Below are 27226 nucleotides of genomic sequence, written 5' to 3'. Positions count from 1 at the left end.
ATTGTATACTGTGGTGTTTGTATTTTATTGTTGCCTGTACACCGCCCTGAGTCCTTCGGGAGAAGGGCGGTATAAAAATCAAATAAATAAATAAATAAATAAATAAATAAATAAATAAATAAACAAGCAGCTGCTGTCATGATTCAAATGCTTTGCATTAAAATAAATGTTTCTACACTGAAAACTATGGATTGCCAATAGTTTCATATTTGTCAGTGTATCATCCACCAGAACCATCATCTCCCACATCACAACCCAGGATCTCACCTAAAACAGGGACAAGGTGAAAACGGGTTTGTTTTAGTGGAAAAATATATGATCAAACCTAAAAGATTTAATTTAGTGGGACTTATAAAACTTCCATTCTATACATATGATTTGAACTCGCTACATGCCATAGTTGATCAAGGAGATTCTTAGCAGGTGCTAGTTTAACCATGGCTGGAGATTGAAAGGAACAGCTAACTTAGTGGTAGCATTAAAAGAAATTATCAACCTCTCCTGATCCTAGTGCCTCTGTCAACAAGTTGTGCAAAGTATATGGGAGAAATTAGAGTCATCATATCAAGCACAAAAAGTATACTAATAACCTATGGAAAGAAAATGGAACAATATATCAACAGAGCAACCTTCTTTTCTCTCTTTATCAGGCCATATAATAAGACAAAGTAGATCTAGGAGGTGACTTGTTCATGAATCAAGAGGGATTAAGAGAATCATATCCAAAACTAAAAGAGGCAAAAAACACATCCAAATATACAAACAGTAGGATTTTTAAAATCTCTCCAAGTCACAACAGACAAGAATCAAAAAGGTAAACCTTCAGAAATATGTTGTTCTATAACCAAATAAGAGGAAAAGATCTGTGAAAGAGATGGGCGGTTTAAAAGAACAAAGAAACAAATAAAGATTGCTTGCTTGAGTCTTGAGACATTTATATTAGGTGAGTGATACAATTTATATTAGGTGAGTGATAAATTAATCCACCAAATAATTTAAAAGAAGCATTTAGTAAGTGATCGTTGATTCAAAATTAAAAGGTTGCTTTTTGTTAGAATAAACAAAACAAAATTAACAAAAGCTTTTTGTTAAAATAAACAATTTAACAATATTTGTTAATAACAAAGACTAAATATAACTTTGCCAGATAACCTAATAATTGACAAAATAATTGCTGTTATCACTTCCAGTCTCAAGCTAGGTTAGAGAGTATCAAAAGAAATTTGCTTTCCTGACCAATGAGAGTATGAAATCCACTGTAGGAAATCTCATACAGTATTGTTAATATGGAGGGGTATCTTAGTAATTTAATACAGGGGCCCCAAACCCTCAGTCCATTGACTGGCACTGGCCCGTGGCATGCTAGCAACCAGGCCATGCAAACAAACAAAGCCCCATCTGCGGGATGCAGGCAGCATGCAAAACCACAGCCCCTCCAATTTGCAGAAAAACCTTTCTCCACGGAACCAGTCCCTGGCGCCCAAAAAGTTGGGGGCTGCTGGTTTTTTGTTTGTTTGTTTGTTTGTCAACAAGTACAAGAAAACAAGTAACAAAATAGACATAGACATGGACACATGAAAAAAATTGGCACACAAAAAAGGATATAAATTGGCAAAACATAACCATAAAGACATAGAATGATTACATATAATTGGGAACAATAGGACAGGGATGGTAGGCATGCTGGTGCACTTATGCACGCCCCCTTAGGGACCTCTTAAGAAACAGTAGTAGTTCAGTAGTCATATATTCTAGTTAGGCCAGAATGTTCTGTCAAAACCTGAGAATCTTGACAAGTTGACTCTTGAAGCACTTTGGGTTAACTCTTTGAAAGCAAAACAATTTGTGTTCTCTTTATTCAAAGTTGGAAATGTTTTAAGAGATCCACTGAAAACATGTCTCTAGACCTGGCAGTGTCTCTACCTGCTATTTGAATTCTTCTCAATGTCTTTTAAAAGAGAGAGCATTTCATCGAGGCAGCCTTCGGCGATGCCATCTTGGATGAGAAAATTAGAACTGCAGAAAAAACAATTGCTACTAACCTGCCTTCCATTGAGGACCTGTATACTGCACAAATCAAGAAGAAGGCTGTGAAAATATTTACAGATCCCCTCACGTCCTGGACAAAAACTGTTTCAACTCCTATCCTCAAAACAACGCTACAGAGCACTGCACACCAGAACAACTAGACACAAGAACAATTTTCTCCTGAACGCCATCACTCTGCTAAACAAATAATTCCCTCAACACTGTCAAACTATTTACTAAATCTGCACTATTAATCTTCTCATCGTTCCCATCACCCATCTCCTTCCACTTATGACTGTATGACTGTAACTTTGTTGCCGGTATCCTTATGATTTATATTGATATTGATTGTTTCCTGATTGCTTATTTGTACCCTATGACTATCATTAAGTATTGTATCATTAAGTGTTAAATTTGTACCCTATGACTGTCATTAAGTGTTGTAAGTACCTTGATGAAGGAATCTTTTCTTTTATGTACACTGAGAGCATATGCACCAAGACAAATTCCTTGTGTGTCCAATCACACTTGGCCAATAAAATTCTATTCTATAAAAATTCTATTCTATTCTATTCTATTCTATTCTATTCTATGCTATGCTATGCTATGCTATGCTATTCTATTCTATTCTATTCTATTCTATTCTATTCTATTCTATGTTTTTTAAAACATACAAAGATGGGTATCACACAGAGACAATTAATGGCTGGCTTCTAATTCCAATGGTAAAGGAAGAGCACAAGCCATCTTTTACCCTGGAAACCTTTGGCAAAATTGGAGAAAATGGGAGAGATATCTTAAACTTGTATATTTCAATTTAGAGGTGGTCTTCCTTTTAGAAGAATATAGTATGTGTTTTACAATCCTTATAAGAAAATCCTGTTCTTATGTTATGCTTAAACAAGGGTTAAGGGAAATTCAATCATCATTACTTTAAAGTGCATTGTTTCAGAATCAAGTATCAGAATGCTCCCAGCAAAAATGTGAGTTGGTTACTCGTACCTCACATTCACTTAGATCACAGCAGTATTATTAACAGTGATAAACTGCAACAAGTGTCATGAAAAATAGATTTCAAAATTTACCACTAGAACTCCATTTGTAATTAGTGTTTCCGGAGGACCACACCTAGAAAACAAATGTAAAGAAAGAGATCATTCCAATATTCCTACAAATATTGTTTCCTTCTCATCCAATTGAAACTGAAACTACATGGTTAGAATATGATCCATATACTGAGATTTTAAAATTCCCATAGTTGCCCCAAATTGTTAATGAGTTATTGTGATGGTTTGTCATTGTTCCATCTAGTAATATAGAAAACAATGTAAAGACCTCTTGTACTAGTGTTTCTTCTGAACCAGAGTTCTGATATTTGGTTTAGCCTTATGAAGAGATAGAATTTGAACAGTAAGACAGAAAATAAAGAAATGGAAAATGCTTACGCAGGTTCCACTATAAATTCAACTTCCAGCTCTTCTTGTGTCTGCCAGAAAGAAAATAGTAAAATTGAATTTGAAATGGGTGTAGAATCTTCCCTTTAACATTATTTTTAAGCACATACATACAACTTCACATTAAAAATTGGGCAATGACATATTGAAAAATGATGTAAGCATGAAAACTGAAAATTTGTCAGCAAACAATTCACTTTTCTATCAAACACAACTATATTTTTCATCAATAATAAGCAAATATATGGAAGCTTTTATTTATCCACATATTGTCCTCTCCAAATTACAAATTTTCTTAATTTTGGCAAGAAACATGATTTCTAGAATAGATGGAATGGAAATATTAAATATTTTAAGGGCACCAGTTTGCTTACTCCATAAAGTTAAAACACAACTTGGGAATTATACCATGCAATTATATAGAAACATTAGGTAACATTAGATGCAGACAACTATCAACTGTTTCCAAGTTAACAGAAAACATTGGACCAGAATTTTTTCATCATTATATTTTTAATTTATCTTACCATATATTTAAGTAGAAATCATGAGTTCTTCACTTTGAACTAATGCAAAACTTATTTGATATCTAGATAGTCTCAAACACGGCAATTCTCCACCTGAACTTCCCTTCCGATGCGGGCTGCTCATAGAAGAGCAACATGGGCAGCAAATAAATTTAATAAGTAAACAAGCAAGCAAGCAAGCAAATAAATAAATAAATAAATGTAACTGAATAATTAGCTAGAAATTAAAATAAGGCTGCAGTGCAAAAGGTAGACAAAAGTGAATTCTATCAAAAAGTCAGCACTTTTTTAAAACTCCCAATGAGTTATCGTTTATCAGCAACATCTTTGCAGGTATAACTGATAAATCAATTATGGTGAAAAATCTTGTTTCTTTTATGATTCAGAAAAGTTATGGTAGCCCAATGACCAAATTTTGTACTTACATTCATGGGTAGACAGGCAGGCAGGCAGCCCAGAAAAAAACCTTATCAAGATGCTGATGACTAAGTGGACTTTATTCTGAGTGGTGGATCACAAACTGTTTCGAAATTAACATATAGTATACTCACTCTTACAGTATAATATTTCTCACCTCTGGATCACATTTAAAATTCATAAGAACTTTCTCATTATCAGGAAGACGAGCTACATCAAAACTAACAGTGAAAAGGTGATCATCTTCAGTAACAACATCTGAGTCATACACTGAGAACTCTAGCACATTCTGTGAAGAATAAGAAATATATTATATTGCAGGCATTATCTGTATCTATAAAACAGATATTAGGGCAGATGTGGCTGAAATACAGATTCTGTATTTTATACAGCACTGATCATATATGCTTGACATTTCTGCCTTATTGCCATTTTACAATAAAGTACACCAATAGCAGCCACAATAAGGCAGATGCATCTCTGGGAGGCAAGTATCGGATCTGTATAGTGGCCCAAGTCAAAATGGAGAGCAGTGTCAAATGATTGGGCTACCATAATTTTTATAGCACGACACCTGCTGGAAGTGGGAAATCCTGATTCCGAAACTGGGATAGATAAATATGATATTAAGATACTGTGAAGTTCTTGGTGCTCTCTGAGTTTGGTTTCTTGAAGACATCTTATTACCCAACTAGGTAACAACTTCCGCGTTAGAAGGGAGTTGGGTTTGTTCTCTGTTTATATACAGTAGCTTTCCCTGTGTTATTGGGATCCCCTCCAATCATGGCAGGCCAAACATCTGCAAGCAAACAACCAAGTTCAGAGAGCACCAAAGATTCCACATTTCAACCCTGAGCTACATGCATTCTCTTTTATTGGCATTTTGAGATATCTCTCCATGGTGGACTAGGGATGAGTTGGAGACAACAAAATGCAGGCATGTCCTCTAAATGGCATCTTAATGCTGTATTTAGTGGGATATGAGGATGAGCTCTCAATCTTCTCAAGGGTAAAAACATACTCAGTTCCAGCCATCTCTCATTACATGGTTCAGATTCCTAGTTTATCCTAGTTGTCTTTCCCTAAGTCTGTTCCCGTTTGTCTGATGTCTTTTTTATAGTGCAGTGGGCAAAATAAATGATCTAAGTAGTCTTCTTTGGAAGATTTACTTCTAAAAACTACTGGGCCATTTCTAGAGAAGACCTATCTGCATCATCTGTAGGAAAGATGGAATGTCCACCTCCTTTGATATTTAGTTCACAGCACAGAATGCTTTGTAATCCTTCATAGCATAAAGAATAGTCTTCTGGTATTTATTAAATTTATACCACTCAACTCCATCCTTATTCTAGAAGACAATCTGGAACACATTAGTTATGAAATCATCGTTCATAAGTAAGAATCTATGTCAACAAGTAGATCAGGAGAATACAGGTTTTATTGATGAAAACACACACCATTATACGTGTCCACAATTTGCTTTAAGATTTTTTTTGATTTTTTGATATTTATTGTTGCAGACTGTGATTATCTGATTTTATTTATTCTCTTCCCTGAAGTGCTGTTGGTATATTTAAAATGATTTTCAAATGTAGAAGTTGGAAGTTATTGTGTGATTTTGACATAAAGCCTTGTACGCTTCAGTGACTTTCAAAATGTATTAGCAAGTAGAGTTATGCATGAATTAAAAATGAATTGGAAGAGGCTTTTCAGAATTCATACGATCATGAGTGCAATGTGTCTCTACTGTTCATGAAATGTTGTCAATCTTTCTTCAGGCTTCCATATGAACATGAACCAAAGTTGTGGTTGCTTTAAGGAGTTGATTGATTAGAGTTAATGCAACATTAAAGCAGCTGCAAGTTTTTTTAGGAACTGAAAAAAGAAAGGTTACTGTAATAAAGCAGATAGGTGTTTCATTAGTTACAAGCAACTTTTCAAGTTACAGTTCTTGCTTAACTCTAGAGATATAACATAACATAATAACAGAGTTGGAAGGGACCTTGGAGGTCTTCTAGTCCAACCCCCTGCTCAGGCAGGAAACCCTACACCATTTCAGACAAATGGTTATCCAACATTTTCTTAAAAATTTTCAGTGTCAGAGCATTCACGACTTCTGCAGGCAAGTTGTTCCACTTATTGATTGTTCTAACTGTCAGGAAATTTCTATGATACTTTACTTTTCCTAAATTGGTTGAGAAGTAAAGATGAGAAATATTGTACCAATACTAGACACAAGTTAAGAAGTGTGTATAAATTCCCACTTAGAGTATAGATAGCAAAGGCTATCATATATGCTGTCAGTTCTTGTTTTGTTTTTTAAAAATAAGACAAATAAGCATGATGGTGAAAAGCAAACAGAACCCCACCCCAAAACCAATCATGACATCAAACAACACATACAAATATGGATAAAGTGAAATATATTTTAGAAGCCGTCCAGCAACAGCTAAAAGGGATAAAAAGTTTTCACCTTGACTTGTCTTTGAATTCTATAGTAAAAGGTTTCATTCCAAACAGGATTCTTGCAATTATTTACAGTTTTAGTTTTCAGCTTCTCAGTTGTAGCAGTCGGTAGGCAGAGGGTTACATAACAATCAGAGTGGCTTACTGTATAAGAGGAAAAAAAAGATAATGTTGCCAGTTTCTAAGCCAGCTGGCAATCATGTTCAAGGCAGCATAAATCACAAACATGGCTGAGGCTCCGTCATACAAGAGTCTATCATTATAATCACTGAAGTCCGCCCTAAGCTCTTAAGTAATAACCACAAAGCATTTATCTTGAGACACCTTAAAACATAAAGCATGCTAATAAATCAACACGTTCTGCAACCTTATATCACATGTTTTGACCTATCAGTGACAGATGTACATAACATCTATTATTATCTTTTATCACCCCAGTTATTTTAAAAGGAAGTGTCCAATATTTTCCCCACCTATTTTTAAATAACCTGCTTTTGGAGTTTCCATCACTACCAAGGGGGATTTAATGAATTCAAAACCCTCAATCTTTTCTTTTTAAAAAAATGCAGATTGTGTACAATATACCGTACTATGTATGCAGTTTCCTGAAAATTATAGTGCTTATAAGTTCACATCTTCTGTCCATTCCTGTCTACTTGTATGATGCATTCATGCATCATAAGCATTCGCTCCTAATCACAAAGAAGTCAATATGATGAAACATGCATTGTGATATCACAGTGCGAATTCTACCTTTTTTGCTTGTACTGAGACATCACAATGCAAGTACAAAGGAATGGAATTTGTACTGTGACATCACAATGCATGTTTCCTCACATGCCCCTCTCCCCCTCACAGATGTTCATGCATATTGATAGAGATTGCATGAATAATAGGAGAAATAGCTATAATATATGCATGACAGCATCAGAATTATATTTGAGAAATGTAATTGGCAGGTGTACTTGGATGTATTAAGGGTCACAGTTTTTTTTTAATGGCAATAATAGGAATAAGGAAAAAAATCCTTATGTTTTACTGATGAAGCATAATCCATGAAGAAGCTTAACAACAATTACAGGTAGTCCTCAACTTATAGCAGTTCATTAAGTGACCATTCAAAGTTACAATGGCATTGAAAAATGTGATGTATAACCGTTTTTCACAGTTATGACCTTCGCAGCATCCTCATGGTCATGTGATCAAAACTCAGATGCTTGGCAACTGGTTCATATTTATGACCGTTGCTGTGTCCCAAGGTCATGTGATCCCATTTTGTGACCATCTCACAAGCAAAGTCAAAGGGGAAGCCAAGATTCACTTAACAACTGGGTTACTAACTGATCCATTGCAGGAATTCGCTTAACAACTGTGGCAAGAAAGGTAAAATGAGGCAAAACTCACTTAACAAATGTCTCACTTAACAACAGAAATTAGGGCTCAGTTGTGGTCATAAGCCAAGGACTATCTTTATTTGTACAATTCAGTAGTCTAACACTCAGCACATCTGATGTCGTATGAGGAATGAATTGTATTAAAAGAACTGAAATGCATTAAAATGAATCAAGAGGTAATTTCTGGGATTGATTTTACACATTCTCATCGTGACAATGAAATTCTTTGCTCTCAAGGAGTATAGGGAGGAACAAGCCCTAGGGTGGTAAAGGGATGATACTAGACAAATCTGCTTATCCTGAAAATATACAATTACATGAACAAGTTTAAGCACCCAGATCAAATTCTATGTTTCTGCACATTCCTAAAAAGAGAAGCTGACAATGCTTATATGGGCCATCACTCTGCTAAACAAATAATTCCATCAACAATGTCAGACTATTTACTGAATCTGCACTACTATTAATCGTTTCATAGTTCCCATCACCAATCTCTTTCCACTTATGACTGTATGACTATAACTTGTTGCTGGCAATCCTTATGATTTATATTGATATATTGACCATCAATTGTGTTGTAAATGTTGTACCTTGATGAAGGTATCTTTTCTTTTATGTACACTGAGAACATATGCACCAAGACAAATTCCTTGTGTGTCCAATCACACTTGGCCAATAAAATTCTATTCTATTCTATGTGCTGTAAATCTTTCTGAAAATTTCAGTGCATCTTTACTAGTTATGTACCGTACGAAAATACGGAATATGGCAGCTTCATAAATTAAGACATCCTTCTTGCTGATTGTGTTACATCTTTAAAAAAATCCAGAAAGTTGTTATAAAGCCCAAAATTAAATCATCGGTGAACAAACTCTGGTTACTCTGTTTTATTAAAAAAAAGAGCTCAGTCATCATTTGAAAATTAAGTAATTCACTCTTACAGGAGAGTGGAGAAGGCTATTAAAACTCTTGAGCATTTCTAATTAACAATTCCATCTGTTAATAACATTGTTTCTTAACATTGTTCAGAAACAAAGAAACAAAAATTATATGACAGGATTAAGATCAAGACAGGTTTTGGAAGACCAAGTCAAATCTCTGGGAGAAAACCTGTTAGGTCTGTAAAATAGAACCAGCAGATCATGAATAATCATCTCCTGAAAATTTCAGCAGCCTATGGAATAGTTATCCACAAGTACCATGTTACATATACAATGTTGTCTACATGGGATAGTTGTCAGAATAAAATCCTTTCTCTGGTCTCATCACAATAGTCATCATCTAAAGAAGCAGTTCCCAACCTTTGTGGCTTGGCAGCCTGGTAGATGGGGAAAAGAGGAACTGGGATGCATGAGTGGCAGCCAGCACTTTTGGAATGACACATGCTCGCCAATGGTGGGTTTCAATTTTTTTTACTACCAGTTCTGTATGGGAATGGCTTGGTGGGCGTGGCAGGGGAAGGTTACTGCAAAATCCCCATTTCCTCCTGATCAGCTGGGACTTGGGAGGCAGAGAATAGATGGGGGTGGGCCCAGTCAGAATTTTTACTACCGGTTCTCCAAACTACTCAAAATTTCCACTACCAGTTCTCCAGAACTGGTCAGAACCTGCTGAAACCCACTTCTGATGCTCGCGCAGGTCAACTTGTGAAAGTTGAGCTGCATGCACATATGCATGAGTGCTGGCCTGCCATTCATGCAGCCCAATTGCAAATAAGCCATGACTGGGTAGTGGGCTGGGGGCTGGGGGACCTTAATCTATAAGACAGGGGGGGAAATCTTGAGAAGCTTGAAATATTTTGAGGCAAAGTACTTTGGAATGACCAATTAAATTTATAAATTATAGAACATATATTGTGGGGGAAAGAGTAATGTATTTGAAAAAAATAACCTCTTGACAAACATCTAGCATAGGTTGGCTCTATTATGCTTTGTAATCACAAAACATAATAGAGCCACCCTATGCTAGATGATATGGTAGTTATTAACAAAGAAAATATTGCACCAGGGGAAAGAAGAAGAAAAAAATGGATTCAATATATAAACATATTCTAATGGCCAATGTCCCACATTCAGTTAAGAAATTGAAGGAGAAAAGAAGTTGGATATTTCATCAAGACAACCACCAAAACATGCCTCTAAATCAAATATTTACAGGAAAGAAAGTTAAACTTTTGGAATGGCCTTCACATTACCCAGACTTAAATATTACTGAAAAACTATGGTCAGATCTCGAACATGCAAAGAGATCTAAAAAGATTTCTGACCTGGATGAGTTCTGTAAAGAAAAGTGAGAAAACATTCCAAGAACAAGAATAGATCTATAGTGGTCATGTGAAACTTGTTAACACCTGACAAAGGAGGTGTTAAAAAAACTAACTGAAAGTGTTTCCCAGTTGCACTTGTTTTTTTTTACTTTGAATTGCAAACAATTCCACATAACACCCACACCCACGCACAAATCTCTATTCAAAACAATGCTGTGTTTAACTTTTATTGTGTAAAATTATGTCAGCTTCTGCCTGCTTAGGAGATTCATTGAAACATAAATTTCACCAATTTCTTGATATATGGATATTGCACATCATTGCTCATTTCTGCATTCATTGTTCAATAATCTAATGCAAACTACTTACTAAGATATGCTTCTAAAAGATTTGAATTGTATTGTTCTGAGGCCCTTCTCATTAACATGTTAGTTAGAGGTGACAGAAGTTGAAGGTCAAAACATCTGAAAGCTATCTGATTTCCTATCTCTATTCCAGAAAAATCAACCCATCAGCAATATCCCTAGACATTATAGGTTGTAATTATTATACAGCCCAGCAGAAATGGTTGATAATCTGGGATGATAAGAGCTGCAGTCCAAAACAAACCTGAGGGACCAGTTCAGGGAAGCTATATTAGCAAAGAAATTTATTTCCTGTGTTTCCTAAAGAGAGATTGTCCATGCATTAAAGATAAACTTGTCAATCGATTTTATGTGAAAAAAATTGAATGATGTGATTGCTGAAATATCTTATGCCTCAGCATAATCAATCTATTTATGATTTCAAGAACCAACATACTTTCTTATATATTTTTTTTCTGCTTCACATCTCTTCATGACCTTTCATGGGTTATTCTCAATAACCATGAATCATAGGGCACCTCAAGATTAGTCTTCCTATCCATACAAATTACAAATATTCCTTTCATCCAACTTCAGAATTCACCAATCATTAAGTCATAAAGGCTACGGGAACATGGACATAGATGCAATTCCTTATGCAATAAATTCATCAAGAATAAAATTCTGAAGCTGCTTTTATTTAGCTTTGCAACCAAACAAGACAAACATGGACTTCAATGGATAATTAGAACTGCAGAAAAAACAATTGCTACCAACCTGCCTTCCATTGAGGATCTGTATATTGCATGAGTCAAAAAGGGACTGTGAAAATATCTACAGACCCCTCGCATCCTGGACATAAACTGTTTCAACCCCTATCCTCAAAAAGACAGTATAGGGCACTGCACACCAAAAGAACTAGACACAATGACAGTTTTTTCCCGAACGCCATCACTCTGCTTAACAGCTAATTCCCACAACACCGTCAAATAATTTACTAAGACTGTATTACTATTATTCTTCTCTTCCTTACTAGTATCTATCTCTTCCCACTTATTACTATAACTATGTTGCTTGTATCTTTCAATTTTATTGTTTTTGTTTCCTAATACAATTTGATAGCTTATTAGTAACCTTGACTATCACTAAGTGCTGTATTTTTTTTAGTCGTGATGAATGTATTTTATTCTCCTTATGTACACTGAGAGCATATACACCTAAGACAAATTCCTTCTGGGTCCAATCACAATTGGCCAATAAAGAATTATATTCTATAACAGTGGCTAATACATACTAATAAAATCTGAAACTGTAACAAAACAAAAATCACTCACGGGCATCAGCCTGGCGGAGATTCCTCAGTCGTATTACACGAACAGTAAGTAAGTTGCAAGGAAATGTTTTCATTTGCTGAAAAACAACACAGAGTAGAAAACGGTGATATTAAATTCTTTTGCTCTGTCTTTTGTTCTTCTTTACTACGATCACTTATTTATATAGAGCTTAGTGGCACAATGGTTAGAGTGCAGTACTGTAGGCTACTTCTGCTGATTACTGGCTGCCAGCAGTTTGGCAGATCGAATCTCACCAGACTGTAGGTTGACTCAGCCCTCCATCCTTCCAAGGTCAGTAAAATGAGGACCCAGATTGTTGGGGGCAATATGCTGACTCTGTTAAACCGCTTAGAGAGGCCTGTAAAAGCACCGCGAAGCAACATATAAGTCTATATCATTGCTATATCATTTTGGATAGACCCTGAAGACTGGACTAATAAAAATCCTTTGTGGATTACAAAAGTGTTGGCAATGTCCAAAGCTTTGATTTATGCAATTATCCAAATCGAAAGCAAACCAGACAGAAATAGATTTGATATTTGGCGTATTTTTCCTATCTTTCTTTTTTAAGAAATGTTGTCCAGTGTTTCAGCTTCCAAAATCAGCTTTCTTTTCTGCAGCACTCATCATAAGGCTTTGGGGGCAGAGGCAGTTTTTGAAAATTGACAATTTCTCTCTTTCCTAAAATGAGCACTTTAGCACAGATTTATCAACCTTATTACTGTGGAGGAACCCTTTAAATTAGTCTTTCTCAACCTTGGCAGCTTGAAGATGTGTGGACTTCAACTCTCTGAATTCCCCAGCCAGCATAGCAATGTGCAAAATAAATTTTAAAAAAGATTTTTTTTGTCCAGTCATGATCTCTCATGGAACCCTAGCTGAGAAAGGTTGGGAGAAGTCTGTGTAATTGACTTGCTGCCTATTGTATGTCTAATAGGTATTTGGCTGCCATCGGCAGCTAATAGGAGTTTGCCTGCTTTTGTTAAATCTATTAGTCATCCTTGAGCACCGTATGGAGAATGAGGAAATATATTATTATCTTTCCCAATCAAATGCAGCTCAACTATGGAAGTAATGAGTGAATTCCTCATATGAATGGCATTGTACAGAACTGGATAATGCTTGTCAACTTGGATTTCTTTTTTTAAAAATGCTCATATTTATTCATATTGAACAAATGTTATGTTTGGCATTCATAATTTCCTCTAATCGGGTCATTTGGTCACAGTAGTTATTATGAGAACAGGTCACTTACACCCACTTCTCCCAACCTTTCCTTCCTGCAGGTGGAATTTTTGGTATGCAGAAGTCAGTGGATAACTTCCTATGCATTTAATTATTTTTATCATTGATATCATAAATGGAAAAAAATACTGTGTGATTTTTGTTTGGCTAACCTCATAATAAACCTTAAATGTAAATCCCTTTCCTACTACATACAGTATAAGAAACTGAAAGAGAGAATTAGTGGCTCTTTTTTAGCCTTGCTCATTAGTTATTTGGCACAAACCTACCAACTTCATGACCTCGTCACTGTTCATCATTATTTCCCTGCGGCTAAAAGAAACGAATAGTGCTAATGAAGAGGGAAAAAGCTTGAATTCAATAAACTCAAATATAGCTAGCCAATAAGAGATTCTTTCTTTTGAAAAGGGTCAACATTGCATGAACTCTGTTTCTCTCATGCTCTAGCTATCATCCTTATGATACATCTCCACTGTTCAACTCAAGAATAGGCAAGCAGAATTGATTGCCAGACTGTTTCACTGGCTGATACCGGATACCTTCACATCCAAAACATCACTTCAACCAGCACTAGCTGGCTCATAGAATCCAAAAATGGAATAGATGCATAATTTAATCCACCTATTTTTGAAGTCCTTCATCAGATACCATAAAGATATGTTATTCAGCTTGTTTTTTGAATGAACCACAAATGGGTGAGTTAGCACGCTAATCTGAATCCAATCCAAATGCAATTTGGCTTAGTACAGTGTGTCAACCCAGCCAGTGAAGTGGTAACACCCGTTACAGAGTATGAGTTGTGTATGGTAAAGAAGTGGCAAAATTATAACAGTGATTAACATCTAGAGCAGTTACATAAAAATTAAATAACTAACTTGTATTTATTTCATTACAACTGTTGGAGATGAGGTTACCATGATCAGTCTGCTCAAATAGTTCTTTAGTCAGTTTGCATTCTTTTTAATAATTGCTTAATTCACCTTTTCCTAAAATTAGGTGTTCATAGTACCTTGCATGGAGAATGACAGTGTATTTCGTTGTGTTGGAGTTCTGTGTTTGCTACATGAGATTCATTTATAGAATAGTCCTGGAAGGGAAAAAGAATGTGTATATGAATATATTAAATAATTAACACACATACACAACACACACACACACACACAGGTAAGTCGAGATTTTTTAAAAATGTAGTACACCAGGGATGTCAAACTCGCATCATCACAGTGTTGTCATGACATATTGTAACTTCCCCCCCCCTCGCTAAACTGGGCGTGGGTGTGGCCAGCGCATGTGGCCTGCGGGCCAGAAGTTTGACACCCTTGTAGTACACAATACATCAAATCAGAACTATTTTAGTAAATACTGAAATTCTGAAATACAATACCAAGGGTGAAGGGTAGGTGGTGAAATGCTTTGCTTTTTAAGTATCTGTGCATGACAAATATGAAAGTATAGAACTTGCATTGTGACATAAAGATGCACATTTGGCATCAGCATAGTTAGACACTTTGAGTGAACAGTTGATGCTAGTTTCAGCTACTAGTTAAGGCAACAAACTAGAAGCCAAGAGGCCATGAGTGCTAGTACCACTTTAGGCATGAAAGCTAACTGGGTGACTCTGGGCTTTCTCTCAGTCCAATTTACCTCACAGGATTGTTGTTGTGGGGAAAATAGGAGGAGGAAGGAGTATTGTGCATGTTTGCTGCCTTGAGTTAATTATATAAATAATAAAGGTAAGAAATAAATAAATAAATAATTTAAAAAAACCAGCACTTAAAAAAATTACGAAAGGACAATTACCTTTGAATGAAAAAATTGAATTATAAAACAAAGACAACACATGTAAAATTAATTTTACTTTTCGTAAAATGTGATCTTTAAAAATTAAAATATTTAAATCCAATAGCTTTCTGTGAAGCCTATTTCTAGATATGACTATATAAAATTGTCACTTTAGGTCAGGGATAAGCTATGAAATGTTGCTGAATTCTAACTGCATCTTATAGCATAATAGTAAGGAATGATGGAAATTGAAATCCAACAAAATTCAGTGTTGACTAGAATGCAGAACATAGAATAATAGGGTTGGAAAGAACCTTGGAGTTTTCTAGTCCAACCCCCTGCTCAAAGAAGGAGACCCTATACCATTCCACACAAATAGTTGTCCAATCTCTTTTTGAAAACCTCTAATGTTGGGGCACCCACAGCTTCTGGAGGCAAGCCATACCACTGATTAATTATTCTCATTGTCAGGAAATTTCTCCTTAATTCAAGGTTGGATCTCTCTTTGATAATCTTCCACCTGTTACTTCTTGTCCTCAGAGAATAGGTCAACTCCCTCTTCTCTGTGACAGTCCCTCAAGTCTGAAGCCCCTCAATGCTATTCTGTCACCCCTTACTTCTTCTCTTTCTTAGAATAGCAATCATTCATTGTATGGTTTAGCCTCCAGAATCCTTATCAACATTGTTGCTTTTCTCTGCACATTTTTTAAAGCCTTGCATTTTTTGCATCATGGTAACCAGAACTGAATGTAGTACTCCAAGTATGGTCTTGCCAGTTCAGTATAAAGTGCTTCTATTACTTCACATGATTTTTATACTATCCCTCAGTTAACGTAGCCTAGGAATAAATTGGCTTTTTTTGGCAGCTGCAACATACTGGCTTATATTTAAGTGGTTGTCCACTAGGACACCTAGATCCCTTTCAGTCGCTACTTTTGAGCCATGTAGCACCTATTTTATACCTGTGCATTTAGTCTGCAACTAGTCTATTTGCTTAAATAGTTAATGGGCCAGTTAGTGTGTCATGTGAAAAGTTGTATCCAGTGAGTTCTGGGATTAGAACACAACAGAATTAGAGAGTTGGCAGGGACCTTGTAGGTCTTCTAGTCCAACCCTTTGCTCAAGCAGGGACCCTATACCATTCCAGACAAGTGGCTGTCCAATCTCTTCTTAAAAGCCTCCAGTGATGGAGTACCCACAACATCTGAAGGTAAGCCATTCTACCTGTTAAAGGCGGTTAATTTATCTCAAAGAATTCATTGGAACTGGACCTAGTCAGCCATGATGTGTGAGAGATGGTTCCTTGCACCAAAAGGGCTTATCTAGGAATTGCATCTCTGAACTTTTTTTTGTTTTAAAGAGGGTTTTGGAGTCATTGAGTCTCCACTAATCTAACCATAGCAACTCTGACTTTGATAGGATCTGAACAAATTTCTTATACGGGGAAGAAATTAAAAATGAAATGACAACCACTTCTGTGGCCATTGAGTTTTCTTTTCACGTTGGCTGCTCCCCGTTTCACGAGGGCATATTTAGTCATCTTACAGGGATAAACTCAGAGATATCAGAAGACTGCATCCTTCCGCTGTGTGAGCACAGTCTCCAAATAACTAGGAACTAGGCAAACTTCCAGCAGGGTTTCCCCTGGTTGTGGATTCCCCAAATTGATGATCTGGTATGCAACTTATTTTTCATACAAACCTGTCACTATGACTATACTGGCTGTAGGAATACAGTAGAGAATAAGTGAAAGGGAAAAAAATCATTATCTTTTACCAGTTTAGTTATCAAGAAAAGAAGTTGTTTACTGTACTTAGCCCTTCTGTGGAAAATTAATACACATTTATTTTCTAACATCTAACATTATTTTCTTTCTTTTTTTTTCAATACCCAAAAATCTCAGCACAAATAAATCATAAAAACACAAATTACTCTTTCCCAGAAGAAAGAGTTCCTTACCTGAGGGCATGGTCCTGCTATGGTCTCACTCTGAGCAGGGGTTGCTTCAAAAGTCAACTTAATTGGCTGGTGCTGCTGATACATTCTTACAGTTATGCCGGCAGGAATCACTATGAAGGTACAGAACCTTAAAACTAAACATTAGGCCCGCCCATTTGGATTGCAGAAGAGAAATAAGGATCCCAGCCCATTTTCTCCTACTTCAGTAGATAGGAAAACTTGCTAAATAATAGCTCGTTGCCTTAAGGAATGAGGTTGTGAAAGAGAATTCTGTCTGTTCCTTTCTTCCTTTTCTATATTGTGGAGAAATATATGCAGGTACTTTGGAAGGATCCTTATTAACTAAATAAACCCCACCACATGTTGCATTTATGCTTTTGTGATTAGATTTTTGGAAATCAAATTTATGAATAACCCCCCTACTTCCCTATGTGTGTTTCATTCTTTCCCCTGCATTTGTACCCCACCCCAGGTATTCCTCCGTGATTGAAGAGATGCATATAGCACCAAATGTTTTATGACTGTCAACTGTAATTTAAGAGAAATTGTTTCTCTACTAAATCTCAGTTGGAAAAAAAAATTGGGTTGCTCCCAAACCATGTCACGAAACGCAACCTACTTGCCTGGGAGGGCATTCTATCATGCTTCCTCATTTACACTTGAAAGTGGAAATTAAAGCCGAGCTAGATAAGAATAAGAACACTATTATTAATAAATAATGGCAAAACCTGAAAATATCATAGGTAAAGGTAAAGGTTCCCCTTGCACATATGTGCTAGTCGTTCCCAACTCTAGGGGGCAGTGCTCATCTCCGTTTCAAAGCTGAAGAGCCAGCGCTGTCCAAAGACGTCTCTGTGGTCATGTGGCAGGCATGACTAAATGCCAAAGGCGCACTGAACGCTGTTACGTTCCCACCAAAGATGGTCCCTATTTTTCTACTTGCATTTTTTTACATGCTTTCGAACTGCTAGGTTGGCAGAAGAAAATATCGTATACAAGTTCTAACAGTCAAAATAAAATTGTCAAAAAATGTGTTGACTACCTTTATGTAAATGATTTCTCTTTGATTTTTAATGTTATGCATTCATTCTGTTTGAATCACATAACATGTATTATAGAACTTTGGTATGAAAAGATTAATGACCATACAGGTAGCATTCAACTTACGACTGATTGCTTAGCAACTGTTTGAAGTTACAAGAGACCATCCATGTGATTGTGACCCGTTTCGAAGGTACAGCTGCTGCAGCACCCCTGCAGTTATTCACTCATATGAGTAAATAACACTCTAGCATCTCTCCTCCTTCCTCCCCATCCCACCCCACCAAATCTCTGCAAGCCTTGGACCTCCTCCTCAGAGCTTTCCACACCACTTCGCAGACTATATTAGGGAAACAGAATGGATCACTTCGTATGCTGGGGCACGTGACCATATCACAGAAGCAGCTGGCATTTCAGTATGGCCAAAAGGAAGTGTGATTGTGCTGAAATGGTGGTTATGTGATTCAGGGACACTGAAGGTCAGTGGGACATGCCCTCTTTGCCCAATGTGAGGTCAGGAGCACCAGAGACCTTTAAGTGTGTGGGATAATGGGGGACTAGGTAGGAGGCCCAAGCTCTTCAGGGACAGTGCAGGGTGAAGGTCTGTGGGGAGCAAATCCAAGGGATGTGGGGAACTTGAGGGGTGGGAAGCAGAGCACAGGGGGTTTCAGGCATTAGGGGATGCCTTGGGGAGTCCAATGCAGGCAGACCTGGACCTGTGCTAAGCCTCCCAGGACCCTCCCACCCCTGAGGCCTCCCATGCTCTCTTTAATGACTGGATCAGGGAGACCAGGGAGTGAAATCTGGTAATGGGCAGTCTCCATTGAGGACTACCTGTAGTGTGCCAGCTGCAAAATAATAAACTATTAAAAGATAGTAACTGTACTATTGAAGTCATCTTACAGCTGATCTGGGATAATGAAATCAACTGTACGGAAGCTACACTATAGAAAGATAAGTCATTTCTAAACAAACCTGCTGATCTATCTAGCTTATCTTCCATTTGGTCTCATGCAAAAGCAGAAAGACATGAAATGAACTGTGAAAAGGGGAAATGCAGGGCTCTGCAGAACAAAGAGTAAAGCCGATAACCTGTTTTGTGACTAAAACTTTGTCACTGCCCAGATGAAAAACAGGTTTGATGATAATGAGTAATTTTTAAATGCTTCTTCACAGCATGGAAAAGCCATGGCATAAATCGTTTCTCAGTGTTGGCAACATTTGAACTCCTTAAAAAATAAAATAAAATAGTAATAACATTATGGTAGTATCTTCAAGGGAGGGTCAAAATAGCAGGACGGTTAACACAGCATTGCAAACCAATCTCCACCTTATTCTGCTTTTGACAATCTCATACATGTGTACAAATTGGGGGACCTTGGACTGAGGCATGTGCCTAAAATCTTGCCTGTTTTGAAGCTTTCCAGTGTGTGCTCCTGGTTGTATTGATGGCCTCAAAGCGAATATGGGAGGAAAACATGTCAGGAATTACTTATAATGACTATGTTCCATCACCCAAGTTAGAAGTAATAGGAGAGGACCTTGGTGCTCTCTGTGCTTGGTAGTTTTCTTGCAGATGTTTCATTACCCAAACTAGGTAACATCATCATTATTGGCACTGGATTAGAACTAGCACTGATGATATTACATAGTTTGTGTAATAAAATGTCTGCAAGAAAACAAACAAGCTCAGAGAGAATCAAGGACCCCTCATTTCAACCCTGAGCTACAAATATTCTCCTTCATTGGCAGAAGTAATATGCCTATGAATAACAGATACTAAGAAATTACAGTAAAAGTGGACAATTTTCCTCCAATCTTGTACATATGTTTCCTAGAAGCTTTGACTGACCGTTCTGCAAAGCAAAGTATTGGATTTGATAAGACTGTTTTTTTTTAACAGGATTACCATATTTGTAATCCTAATGATTTGTTTTTCCTTCCTGTCATCTTTAGTGTCATATATAATTCTCCAAGTTCATATTGCAACACTGTGAAATTGTGAAAGATTGAAATGACTGCACCCACGTGAAAACAATTTATTGAAGGGAGAGGTTTGAGATACTAGACAAGATTCAAATTAATTACTGCTTACAGTGTTTCCCATTTAACCGGAAGTATTTTACAATCTAAAACTTTTTAAAAATGAAAATGTGTGTTTAGTCACAGTAATTGGAGCTCCCTCAACTTTTATAGACCATAGTAGAAATTAATACACTAAAGTAACAGCACATGATGTATTTCAGTTATATCCTGCCTATTAAGGCAAATTCCTGTGAAATTACTTGAGCTGTACAAACATAACATCTCAAAATTATCCACCCTATTTTCAGTCAAGAAAGCAGCGGGTGGTATTTTAAAAGGAAGAAAAAAGAACAAAAACCAAATGGTGACTTTTCTCCTTGAAAACTTAACAATTTAATTATCACACCTGATGTGGCTTTTCGCTATATTGCCCTTCCCCTCCACCCTCAAACAAATATTGAAATTGCTGTTTTGCTTGAAAATGTGTTGATGGTCTAGCACAGGGGTCTCCAATCTTGGTCTCTTTAAGACTTGTGGACTTCAACTTCCTGCTTTGCTGGCTGAGGGACTCTGGGAGTTGAAGTCCACAAGTCTTAAAGGACCAAGGTTGGAGACCCCTGGTTTAGCACACTTGATCAAACTGAACTTGGAGGTAATTTAATATCTTTGAAGGACAATGTTAACAAAAACTATTTTTCAGAAGAGACAAAAAACCCCAATAAGCCCCAAATCAGTCCTACCGCACTATAGGATTTTGCCTTGTATCTTTTGTCTAATTCTCACAATTTAAATTCATTTGACATTTCCATAATGATGCTTTTCTACCCTGAATCTTTTCTTCTTTCACAATACCTTAATTATCTATCCCAATATTTCAGATTAAATGAGGTTGCTTTTATTCTTCTTTGTCAAGACCTGGCAATTCTTGCTCCTCTTGCTATGCAAGTTTTAAAGTTTATTTTTACACTGATTTAATATTGGGGAATATTAATCCCCGAACCACTTTTGCTCATGTTGCTTAGATCAGTGGTGAAATCCATTTTTTTTACTACTGATTCTGTGGACGTGGCTTGGTGGACATGGCAGGGGAAGGATACTGCAAAATCTCCATTCCTACCCCACTCCAGGGGAACGATACTGCAAAATCTCCATTCCCACCTTACTCTGCAGCCAGCTAGAGGTTATTTTTGCTGGTTCTCCGAACTGCTCAAAATATCCGCTACCGATTCTCCAGAACCTGTCAGAACCTGATGGATTTCAACCCTGGCTTACATGATGCCAATTCTTCAGAGGCCCAAGGGCCCAGTTCTCTCTTAAATTTTAATTTCCAGTTGCAACTTATTTTCTGCTTAATTTATTTATTGAGAACAAAAGAAAAAGAGTAATGCTATCATATTGCTTTTATCTTTCATAGATTTTTAAAAAATATTTGTAAACTGGTCAGAGAATATTGGCTACTAGAAATACATAATATACTTATTATATTTATTACATAATAAATCAGAGATATAATAACCTGTAGTCACAGCAATAACAATCCAATTAATAATATCAAGAATAATAAGGGTCTAACATACGCATGAAGGAAGCAAACATTACAATTGTGACTCATATCACTTAAGGCACATTTTGTTTGATGTCTTAAAGAAATGACTGTTCAATGAATATTCCCGGGAAAACTTTCTAAAATTCGGATGCTGCTATGCAGATCAAATGCTTCCAAGATCTACTAATATAATGTCATGACCAAAATACATTATGATCCTAATGTATAATAAACTGACATAGCCGTTAATGATAAATTAATCTATAGAAATTGCAACAGCTGGTTCAGGAGTCTTCCCGTCGTATTTGAAAAGATGTCTATTTCGTCTGAGGCTTTTTCTCTCTATTGCTCTTTGTAAAGCTTGAAGGATTGAGTTTTTGTTATTCTGAATGTTGTAATTGGTTAGCTCTATTAACTTATCAAAATTCTCCTCAGAATATTGAAAGTTTTGTATTCCATATGGAGAAAGAGGACTAGTTACATCAACTTCACCTTGCTTCAGTTCAGTGGGAGCACGTTTCATACCTGTAAAACACCATTTACCATTAAATGTATTATTTGCTCAAAATCTGCACAACAAAGTCAGTATCTTCTTATTAGTGCTACTATCCCTATTACCGAAGCAAGTCAATATGTTATGGTTGTCTATCACAAGAGTTAATCTAATTTAAACCTTCTGCTACTGGATTACATCAGGGATGGGGAACCTAAGGGGTGTGCATAAGAGCACCAGCGTGCATACCGTCCCTGTCCTAATGTTTTCTCTATTTGTATCTAATCTATGTTTATACTTATTACCTAATACGTTCTTGACAAATAAATAAATAAAAATAAATTAAAAAACCTGTGGCTTTCTGAATTACAGCTTCTACCATATTTCAACTTTAGCCATACTTGCGTAGTAAAAAAACCAAATCACAAAATATACTCACTCATCAATTCCAAATTTTTCTATCTAAATCTATGTTTCGTCCTATGCTTAGTTCATAAGATTATTTACCAAAATGTTCTACCTGTAAATGAATACTTTAATTTCAACCATAATAATACAAGGGCCATCAATAGATTTAAACTCAATGTAATTCGTTCTAATCTTAATTGTAGGAAATATGACTTTTGCACTAGAGTAATAAATGTCTGGAACAATCTACCTGATCCTGTTGTTAGTCTCTCTAATCCCCATACCTTTTACCGTAAACTGTCTAGCGTGGACCTTTTATATTTCTAAGGGGATGTGCATAAGCGCACCGGTGTGCTTACCATCCCTGTCCTACTGTTCCCAATTATATGTAATCATTCTATGTGTTTATGGCTATGTTTTACCAATTTATATCCCTTTTTTTGTGCCAAAATTTTTTCATGTGTCCATGTCTGTGTCTACTCTGTTACTTGTTTTCTTGTATTTATTGACAAATAAAATAAATAAATAAATAAATAAATAAATAAATAAATAAATAAATAAATAAATAAATAAATAAATAGAAGTTGTAGCTGAGTCGAGTTTGGAAATATCTCAAGTACCACAAATTGCACCTGCTGGAATAGAATAACTTTGGCTCCACTATCCATCCATTGTAGTAGAATGGCAGGAGTGTTGAGGCCTCTGCTGACATCAGCTGTCAAGCTGCAAAGCATATATTTCCCTAAGTTCAGCTTTTGCATCATTAAGGTGCTATTCCATCCCACAAACAAACAGGAACTTCCAATCTTCCTAACTTCCTGTTTGTCGTGGGATGGAGTAGCACCCTAATCATGCAAAAGCTGAAGACTCTAAAACAAGTCATAATGATTGTTGGAGAGGAAGGAAAGACATGCATTTCCAAGACATGATAATGCCCATAATATCAAGTCTATTTAACATAAGAAACTTAACTTTGCAGGGGGAGGGATGGCAGCCTTTGAATGTTGTGCTAGGGATTGCATTCAAGAAGTAGAAAAAGCCAGGAGAAATCCTTAATTTAATTTAATTTAATTTAATTTAACAATTTCTCTCCACTGTCATATTAAGCAGTACAATTTGGGAACAAATTTCCCAAGACTCCTTTGGACCAAACCCAGAATTGTAAGCCCATATATGTCCCTGGGACTCCAGACTATACACCACTGACTTAATATAATTGAAACAGTTTAATATTTTCTTGACTACTCCAAGGTTGTACAACTGACAAGTTGGATGTGAAGCAAAACATCTTCAGGGGAAAAAATGAAGTCCAGTGCCATTTGCAAATAATCTTTGGGACAACTAACAAGATATTTTTTAAATAAAGAGTTATCTAAACTTAGAAAATGAAGGGTAATTTGGCAGGAGGATTATGAGTAATGATAATAATTATGTGTAAACTTCCAAATTTACTGATTTATAATAGTATAAGTGTAGTAGAGGGTTTAGTTCCCCAAATGTGAATATTCACCCATGAAAAAATGGTTAGGTCTGTTAGGTCTGAAACAAGGAACTTACCTGGTGCTTTGTATTTCTTGAAGGTATCATTTATTAGTGGGAAAAAAACCACAATAGGTGCTTTTGAATCTGTAGCATCTTCAAAAACATAACACTCCTTCAGATTCTTTTCTCTACTGAGATCTATTTTGGGGAATGGAATCCCTTGCTTTGCAAAGTATCTGGAGGCTTCATCTATAGGCTAGATTAGACAAAGCAAATAATAGCAAGAATAAGAATAAGAATCATTGCGGTAATGATAGTCAGATTTCTTTCTTGATTGATGCAGCTTATTTCTTGATCTTTTACTCCAATTCATTTCTACCTAGGAAATCAAGGGAAGGTGTAGGATGACTAGGTTGTGGCTAAGGGAGGGGTCAAGCGTATCATCAGTGTGGACTCCCTTTGTGCCCATAAGACATCTAGGTCCAGCCATCCTTAAATTCCGTTGACTCTTATCTACCACCAATTTGGCTTGACCGTTAGTAATACAGATTCTTGTTTAGAGATAGCATGTAATAAGCTTGTATTCATTTGAGCAACCCTGGTCCCTGATTTCTTTATATCTGCCAGAAGACTTTATAGTGATCTATTAGTTAAGGATAATCTCTCTTGGCACACAATTCAATTTATCTGTGCACAAAGAATGTGTCTGGGTAAATGAACAAGTTTCCACTGAGCCTGTATACTGGTATATGGGAATGGTTGCATAAATTGCAGTTATAACAGTTGCATAAAAGGAATGTGGGCAGAGCAAGTGGCTCAGAAGAGATCCTGCTAGTTTTGGGGCTGGAAAGGGAATGGAGAAAATAAGTATTTTCAGACTTGCAAGACTGATATTAGCTTTACAGGGTAGATCAGGCAAAAAATAAGATCAGATGAGCTAATTCTACTTTACTGTAAGCTAATTCTGTTATTGTAATTAACAGAATCATGTCTATGTCTGTGTCTTGTCTATATTATTCCTACATACCATTAAAGCCTGTGAGGATCTTCTAAAGCCATTAAAAAGCAAAAGTTAGAATATTTTGGACATGTGATGCAAATCGGGAAAAATATGGCATCCTTCACTTAACCCTCCAGGGAAAGATTGAAGGCAAACAAAGTCCAGGCAGAAGAAAAACATCATGGCTTCAAAACCTAAAGGACTGGTTTGGACAAAACTCAGCAGCACTTTTTCATGTGGCTGTTGACAAAAATAGGATTGCCAACATGATCGCCAATGTCCGATGACAGATAAGGCACAAGAAGAAGAAGAAAAGGATCTTCTGTGAAAATAATCTGTGTCTTGATTTAGACTGGATTCTGAATTTGGTCCTTACAATGTTCAAATTGCTTTTCATACATCACCTAGGTAATGCACAGGAGAACGTCATTGGTCCCTTTAGGCAAAAATGGAAGAATGTTTATTTGCTTGGGATATTTAGGCTGGATATTTACCCAGAAGTAGACTATTGTTCCTGAATAACCTGAATCTTGTAATCAGAACTGATCAGTACTAGCTGTGCGTAGATGGAGTCTCAGGATTTTTTGCATTTAAGATTTACTTAAGTATAGGGTGGCACTGGAACAACTTCCTAAATTTCCCAACTTTCTGTGCTCCATAAATTAGCTTTGTGTGCTTCAGGCATAACAACTTCTTAAAAGACTTTGGTATTTTCACTGGATTGTGTTTCACTCACTTAAAGATGGCCATCAATAAAAACCTGTATATTTGGAACTTGCACTACACACTAGGATTAGCACCTAAACTATTGACTTTAGCAGTGAATGTCCTTGCTAATTTTTAGCTCTGAACTTTTAATCAGTTTACCAAAATCTTTGGCCAGACGAATTGGAGAGAGAAGACACTGATATGGAAGTAAGAGCAAATCCTTTTCTACCCAGTATTGTGACCTCCACAAATAATCTTCAAGACCTTTAAAAAGGGTTTCCTTGTTCCAGGACTACAATAACAGTGTTTAATATGAGTGAAAATGCAATTGTGTATGTTTATCTCCAGGGGGAATGAGACCGTCCTTTTAAGCCCATTTAATGCTAGCATTCTCAGATAAAGCAAAAGCACATACTGTATATGGACATGAACGTGACCTCTCAGAATTCATATTAACGGATTAACAGAGTTGGAAGGGACCTTTGTGACTAATGACACAAAAACAACACAATTGTAAGTCATCTCACTACTGTTTGTGAGCCTGAAGAATAATTTAAATGTATAATGACATCCACTTTTCTCTCTGGTCTCATCAGTGGTGCATAGCTGGTATCTATAAAGGCAGCTGTATCTACAAGATTCAGATATTCCAATGGAGTCATCAACTGGTTAGGAAAAATGTCCAGTACAGTATCTGAAAGACAAACATTTTCATTAGCAGCTCATAGCTTCAAAAAGCAATTTGCTTTTTGGTTTGATTCAACTTCTTATTTTCCTTAGGACATGTGGCACATCACATTTCCACATTCATAAAACCATAACTTTTGAATTATGGAATGTTACTTGAAACAGCTTGTTATCTGTTTATATCTGATGCAAGAGAAACCTTCTCTTTATAACTAAATGTTCTTTTGGAAGCACTGTTGCACTGAAAATTGCCAGCGTGAAACAAGAATGAAATAGCAACTGAGGAGCATCTGACCAGTATGAAACAAGGAAGCAATTGATTCAGTGCCAATATATTTGCTTTAATAAATGAAATAAGAGAAAGAAAAAGAAGGTAAGAAAAACAGGGGAGAGGGGAACTAAAAACAGAAAATAAAGAGAACAACAAAACACACGCTTCCTTCAGTCTAATTTTTGCACTGATCATTAAACATTGACTACATGGAATGCTATTGACCAGTATTTCCATAATATTGAGAGATTGTCAGTATATAAAGTGAATATATCTCAGGAATTCAGATTTAAATCATATTGATCTTTGTAATAGTATATTAATAAATATATGGAAATTAAACAAAAAT

General features: G+C 36.3%; 2 protein-coding genes across 2 annotated transcripts in view; both read right to left on the bottom strand.

Annotated features, from left to right (window-relative positions):
* The window catches only part of LOC131187595 (cytosolic phospholipase A2 epsilon-like), a 48791-nt gene extending 31485 nt beyond the window's left edge, over positions 1 to 17306 (bottom strand). Inside the window, exons 1-7 of the mRNA XM_058162022.1 lie at positions 17217 to 17306; positions 14485 to 14562; positions 12231 to 12306; positions 6900 to 7036; positions 4584 to 4715; positions 3474 to 3514; positions 3114 to 3156 (exon numbers count right to left, since the gene is read on the bottom strand). Coding sequence (XP_058018005.1) covers positions 3114 to 3156; positions 3474 to 3514; positions 4584 to 4715; positions 6900 to 7036; positions 12231 to 12306; positions 14485 to 14562; positions 17217 to 17300 — 591 coding nt within the window. The 5' untranslated portion in view covers positions 17301 to 17306. The remainder of the gene's footprint in view (positions 1 to 3113; positions 3157 to 3473; positions 3515 to 4583; positions 4716 to 6899; positions 7037 to 12230; positions 12307 to 14484; positions 14563 to 17216) is intronic.
* A 4778-nt stretch (positions 17307 to 22084) lies between these two features.
* Positions 22085 to 27226, bottom strand: part of LOC131187661 (cytosolic phospholipase A2 epsilon-like) — a 54527-nt gene continuing 49385 nt past the window's right edge. Inside the window, exons 18-20 of the mRNA XM_058162134.1 lie at positions 26447 to 26613; positions 24287 to 24467; positions 22085 to 22353 (exon numbers count right to left, since the gene is read on the bottom strand). Coding sequence (XP_058018117.1) covers positions 22085 to 22353; positions 24287 to 24467; positions 26447 to 26613 — 617 coding nt within the window. The remainder of the gene's footprint in view (positions 22354 to 24286; positions 24468 to 26446; positions 26614 to 27226) is intronic.

The sequence above is a fragment of the Ahaetulla prasina genome, chromosome 1 (assembly GCF_028640845.1).
Source record: "Ahaetulla prasina isolate Xishuangbanna chromosome 1, ASM2864084v1, whole genome shotgun sequence".
Taxonomy (NCBI): domain Eukaryota; kingdom Metazoa; phylum Chordata; class Lepidosauria; order Squamata; family Colubridae; genus Ahaetulla; species Ahaetulla prasina.
This window is presented reverse-complemented; position numbering and strand designations above follow the sequence as displayed.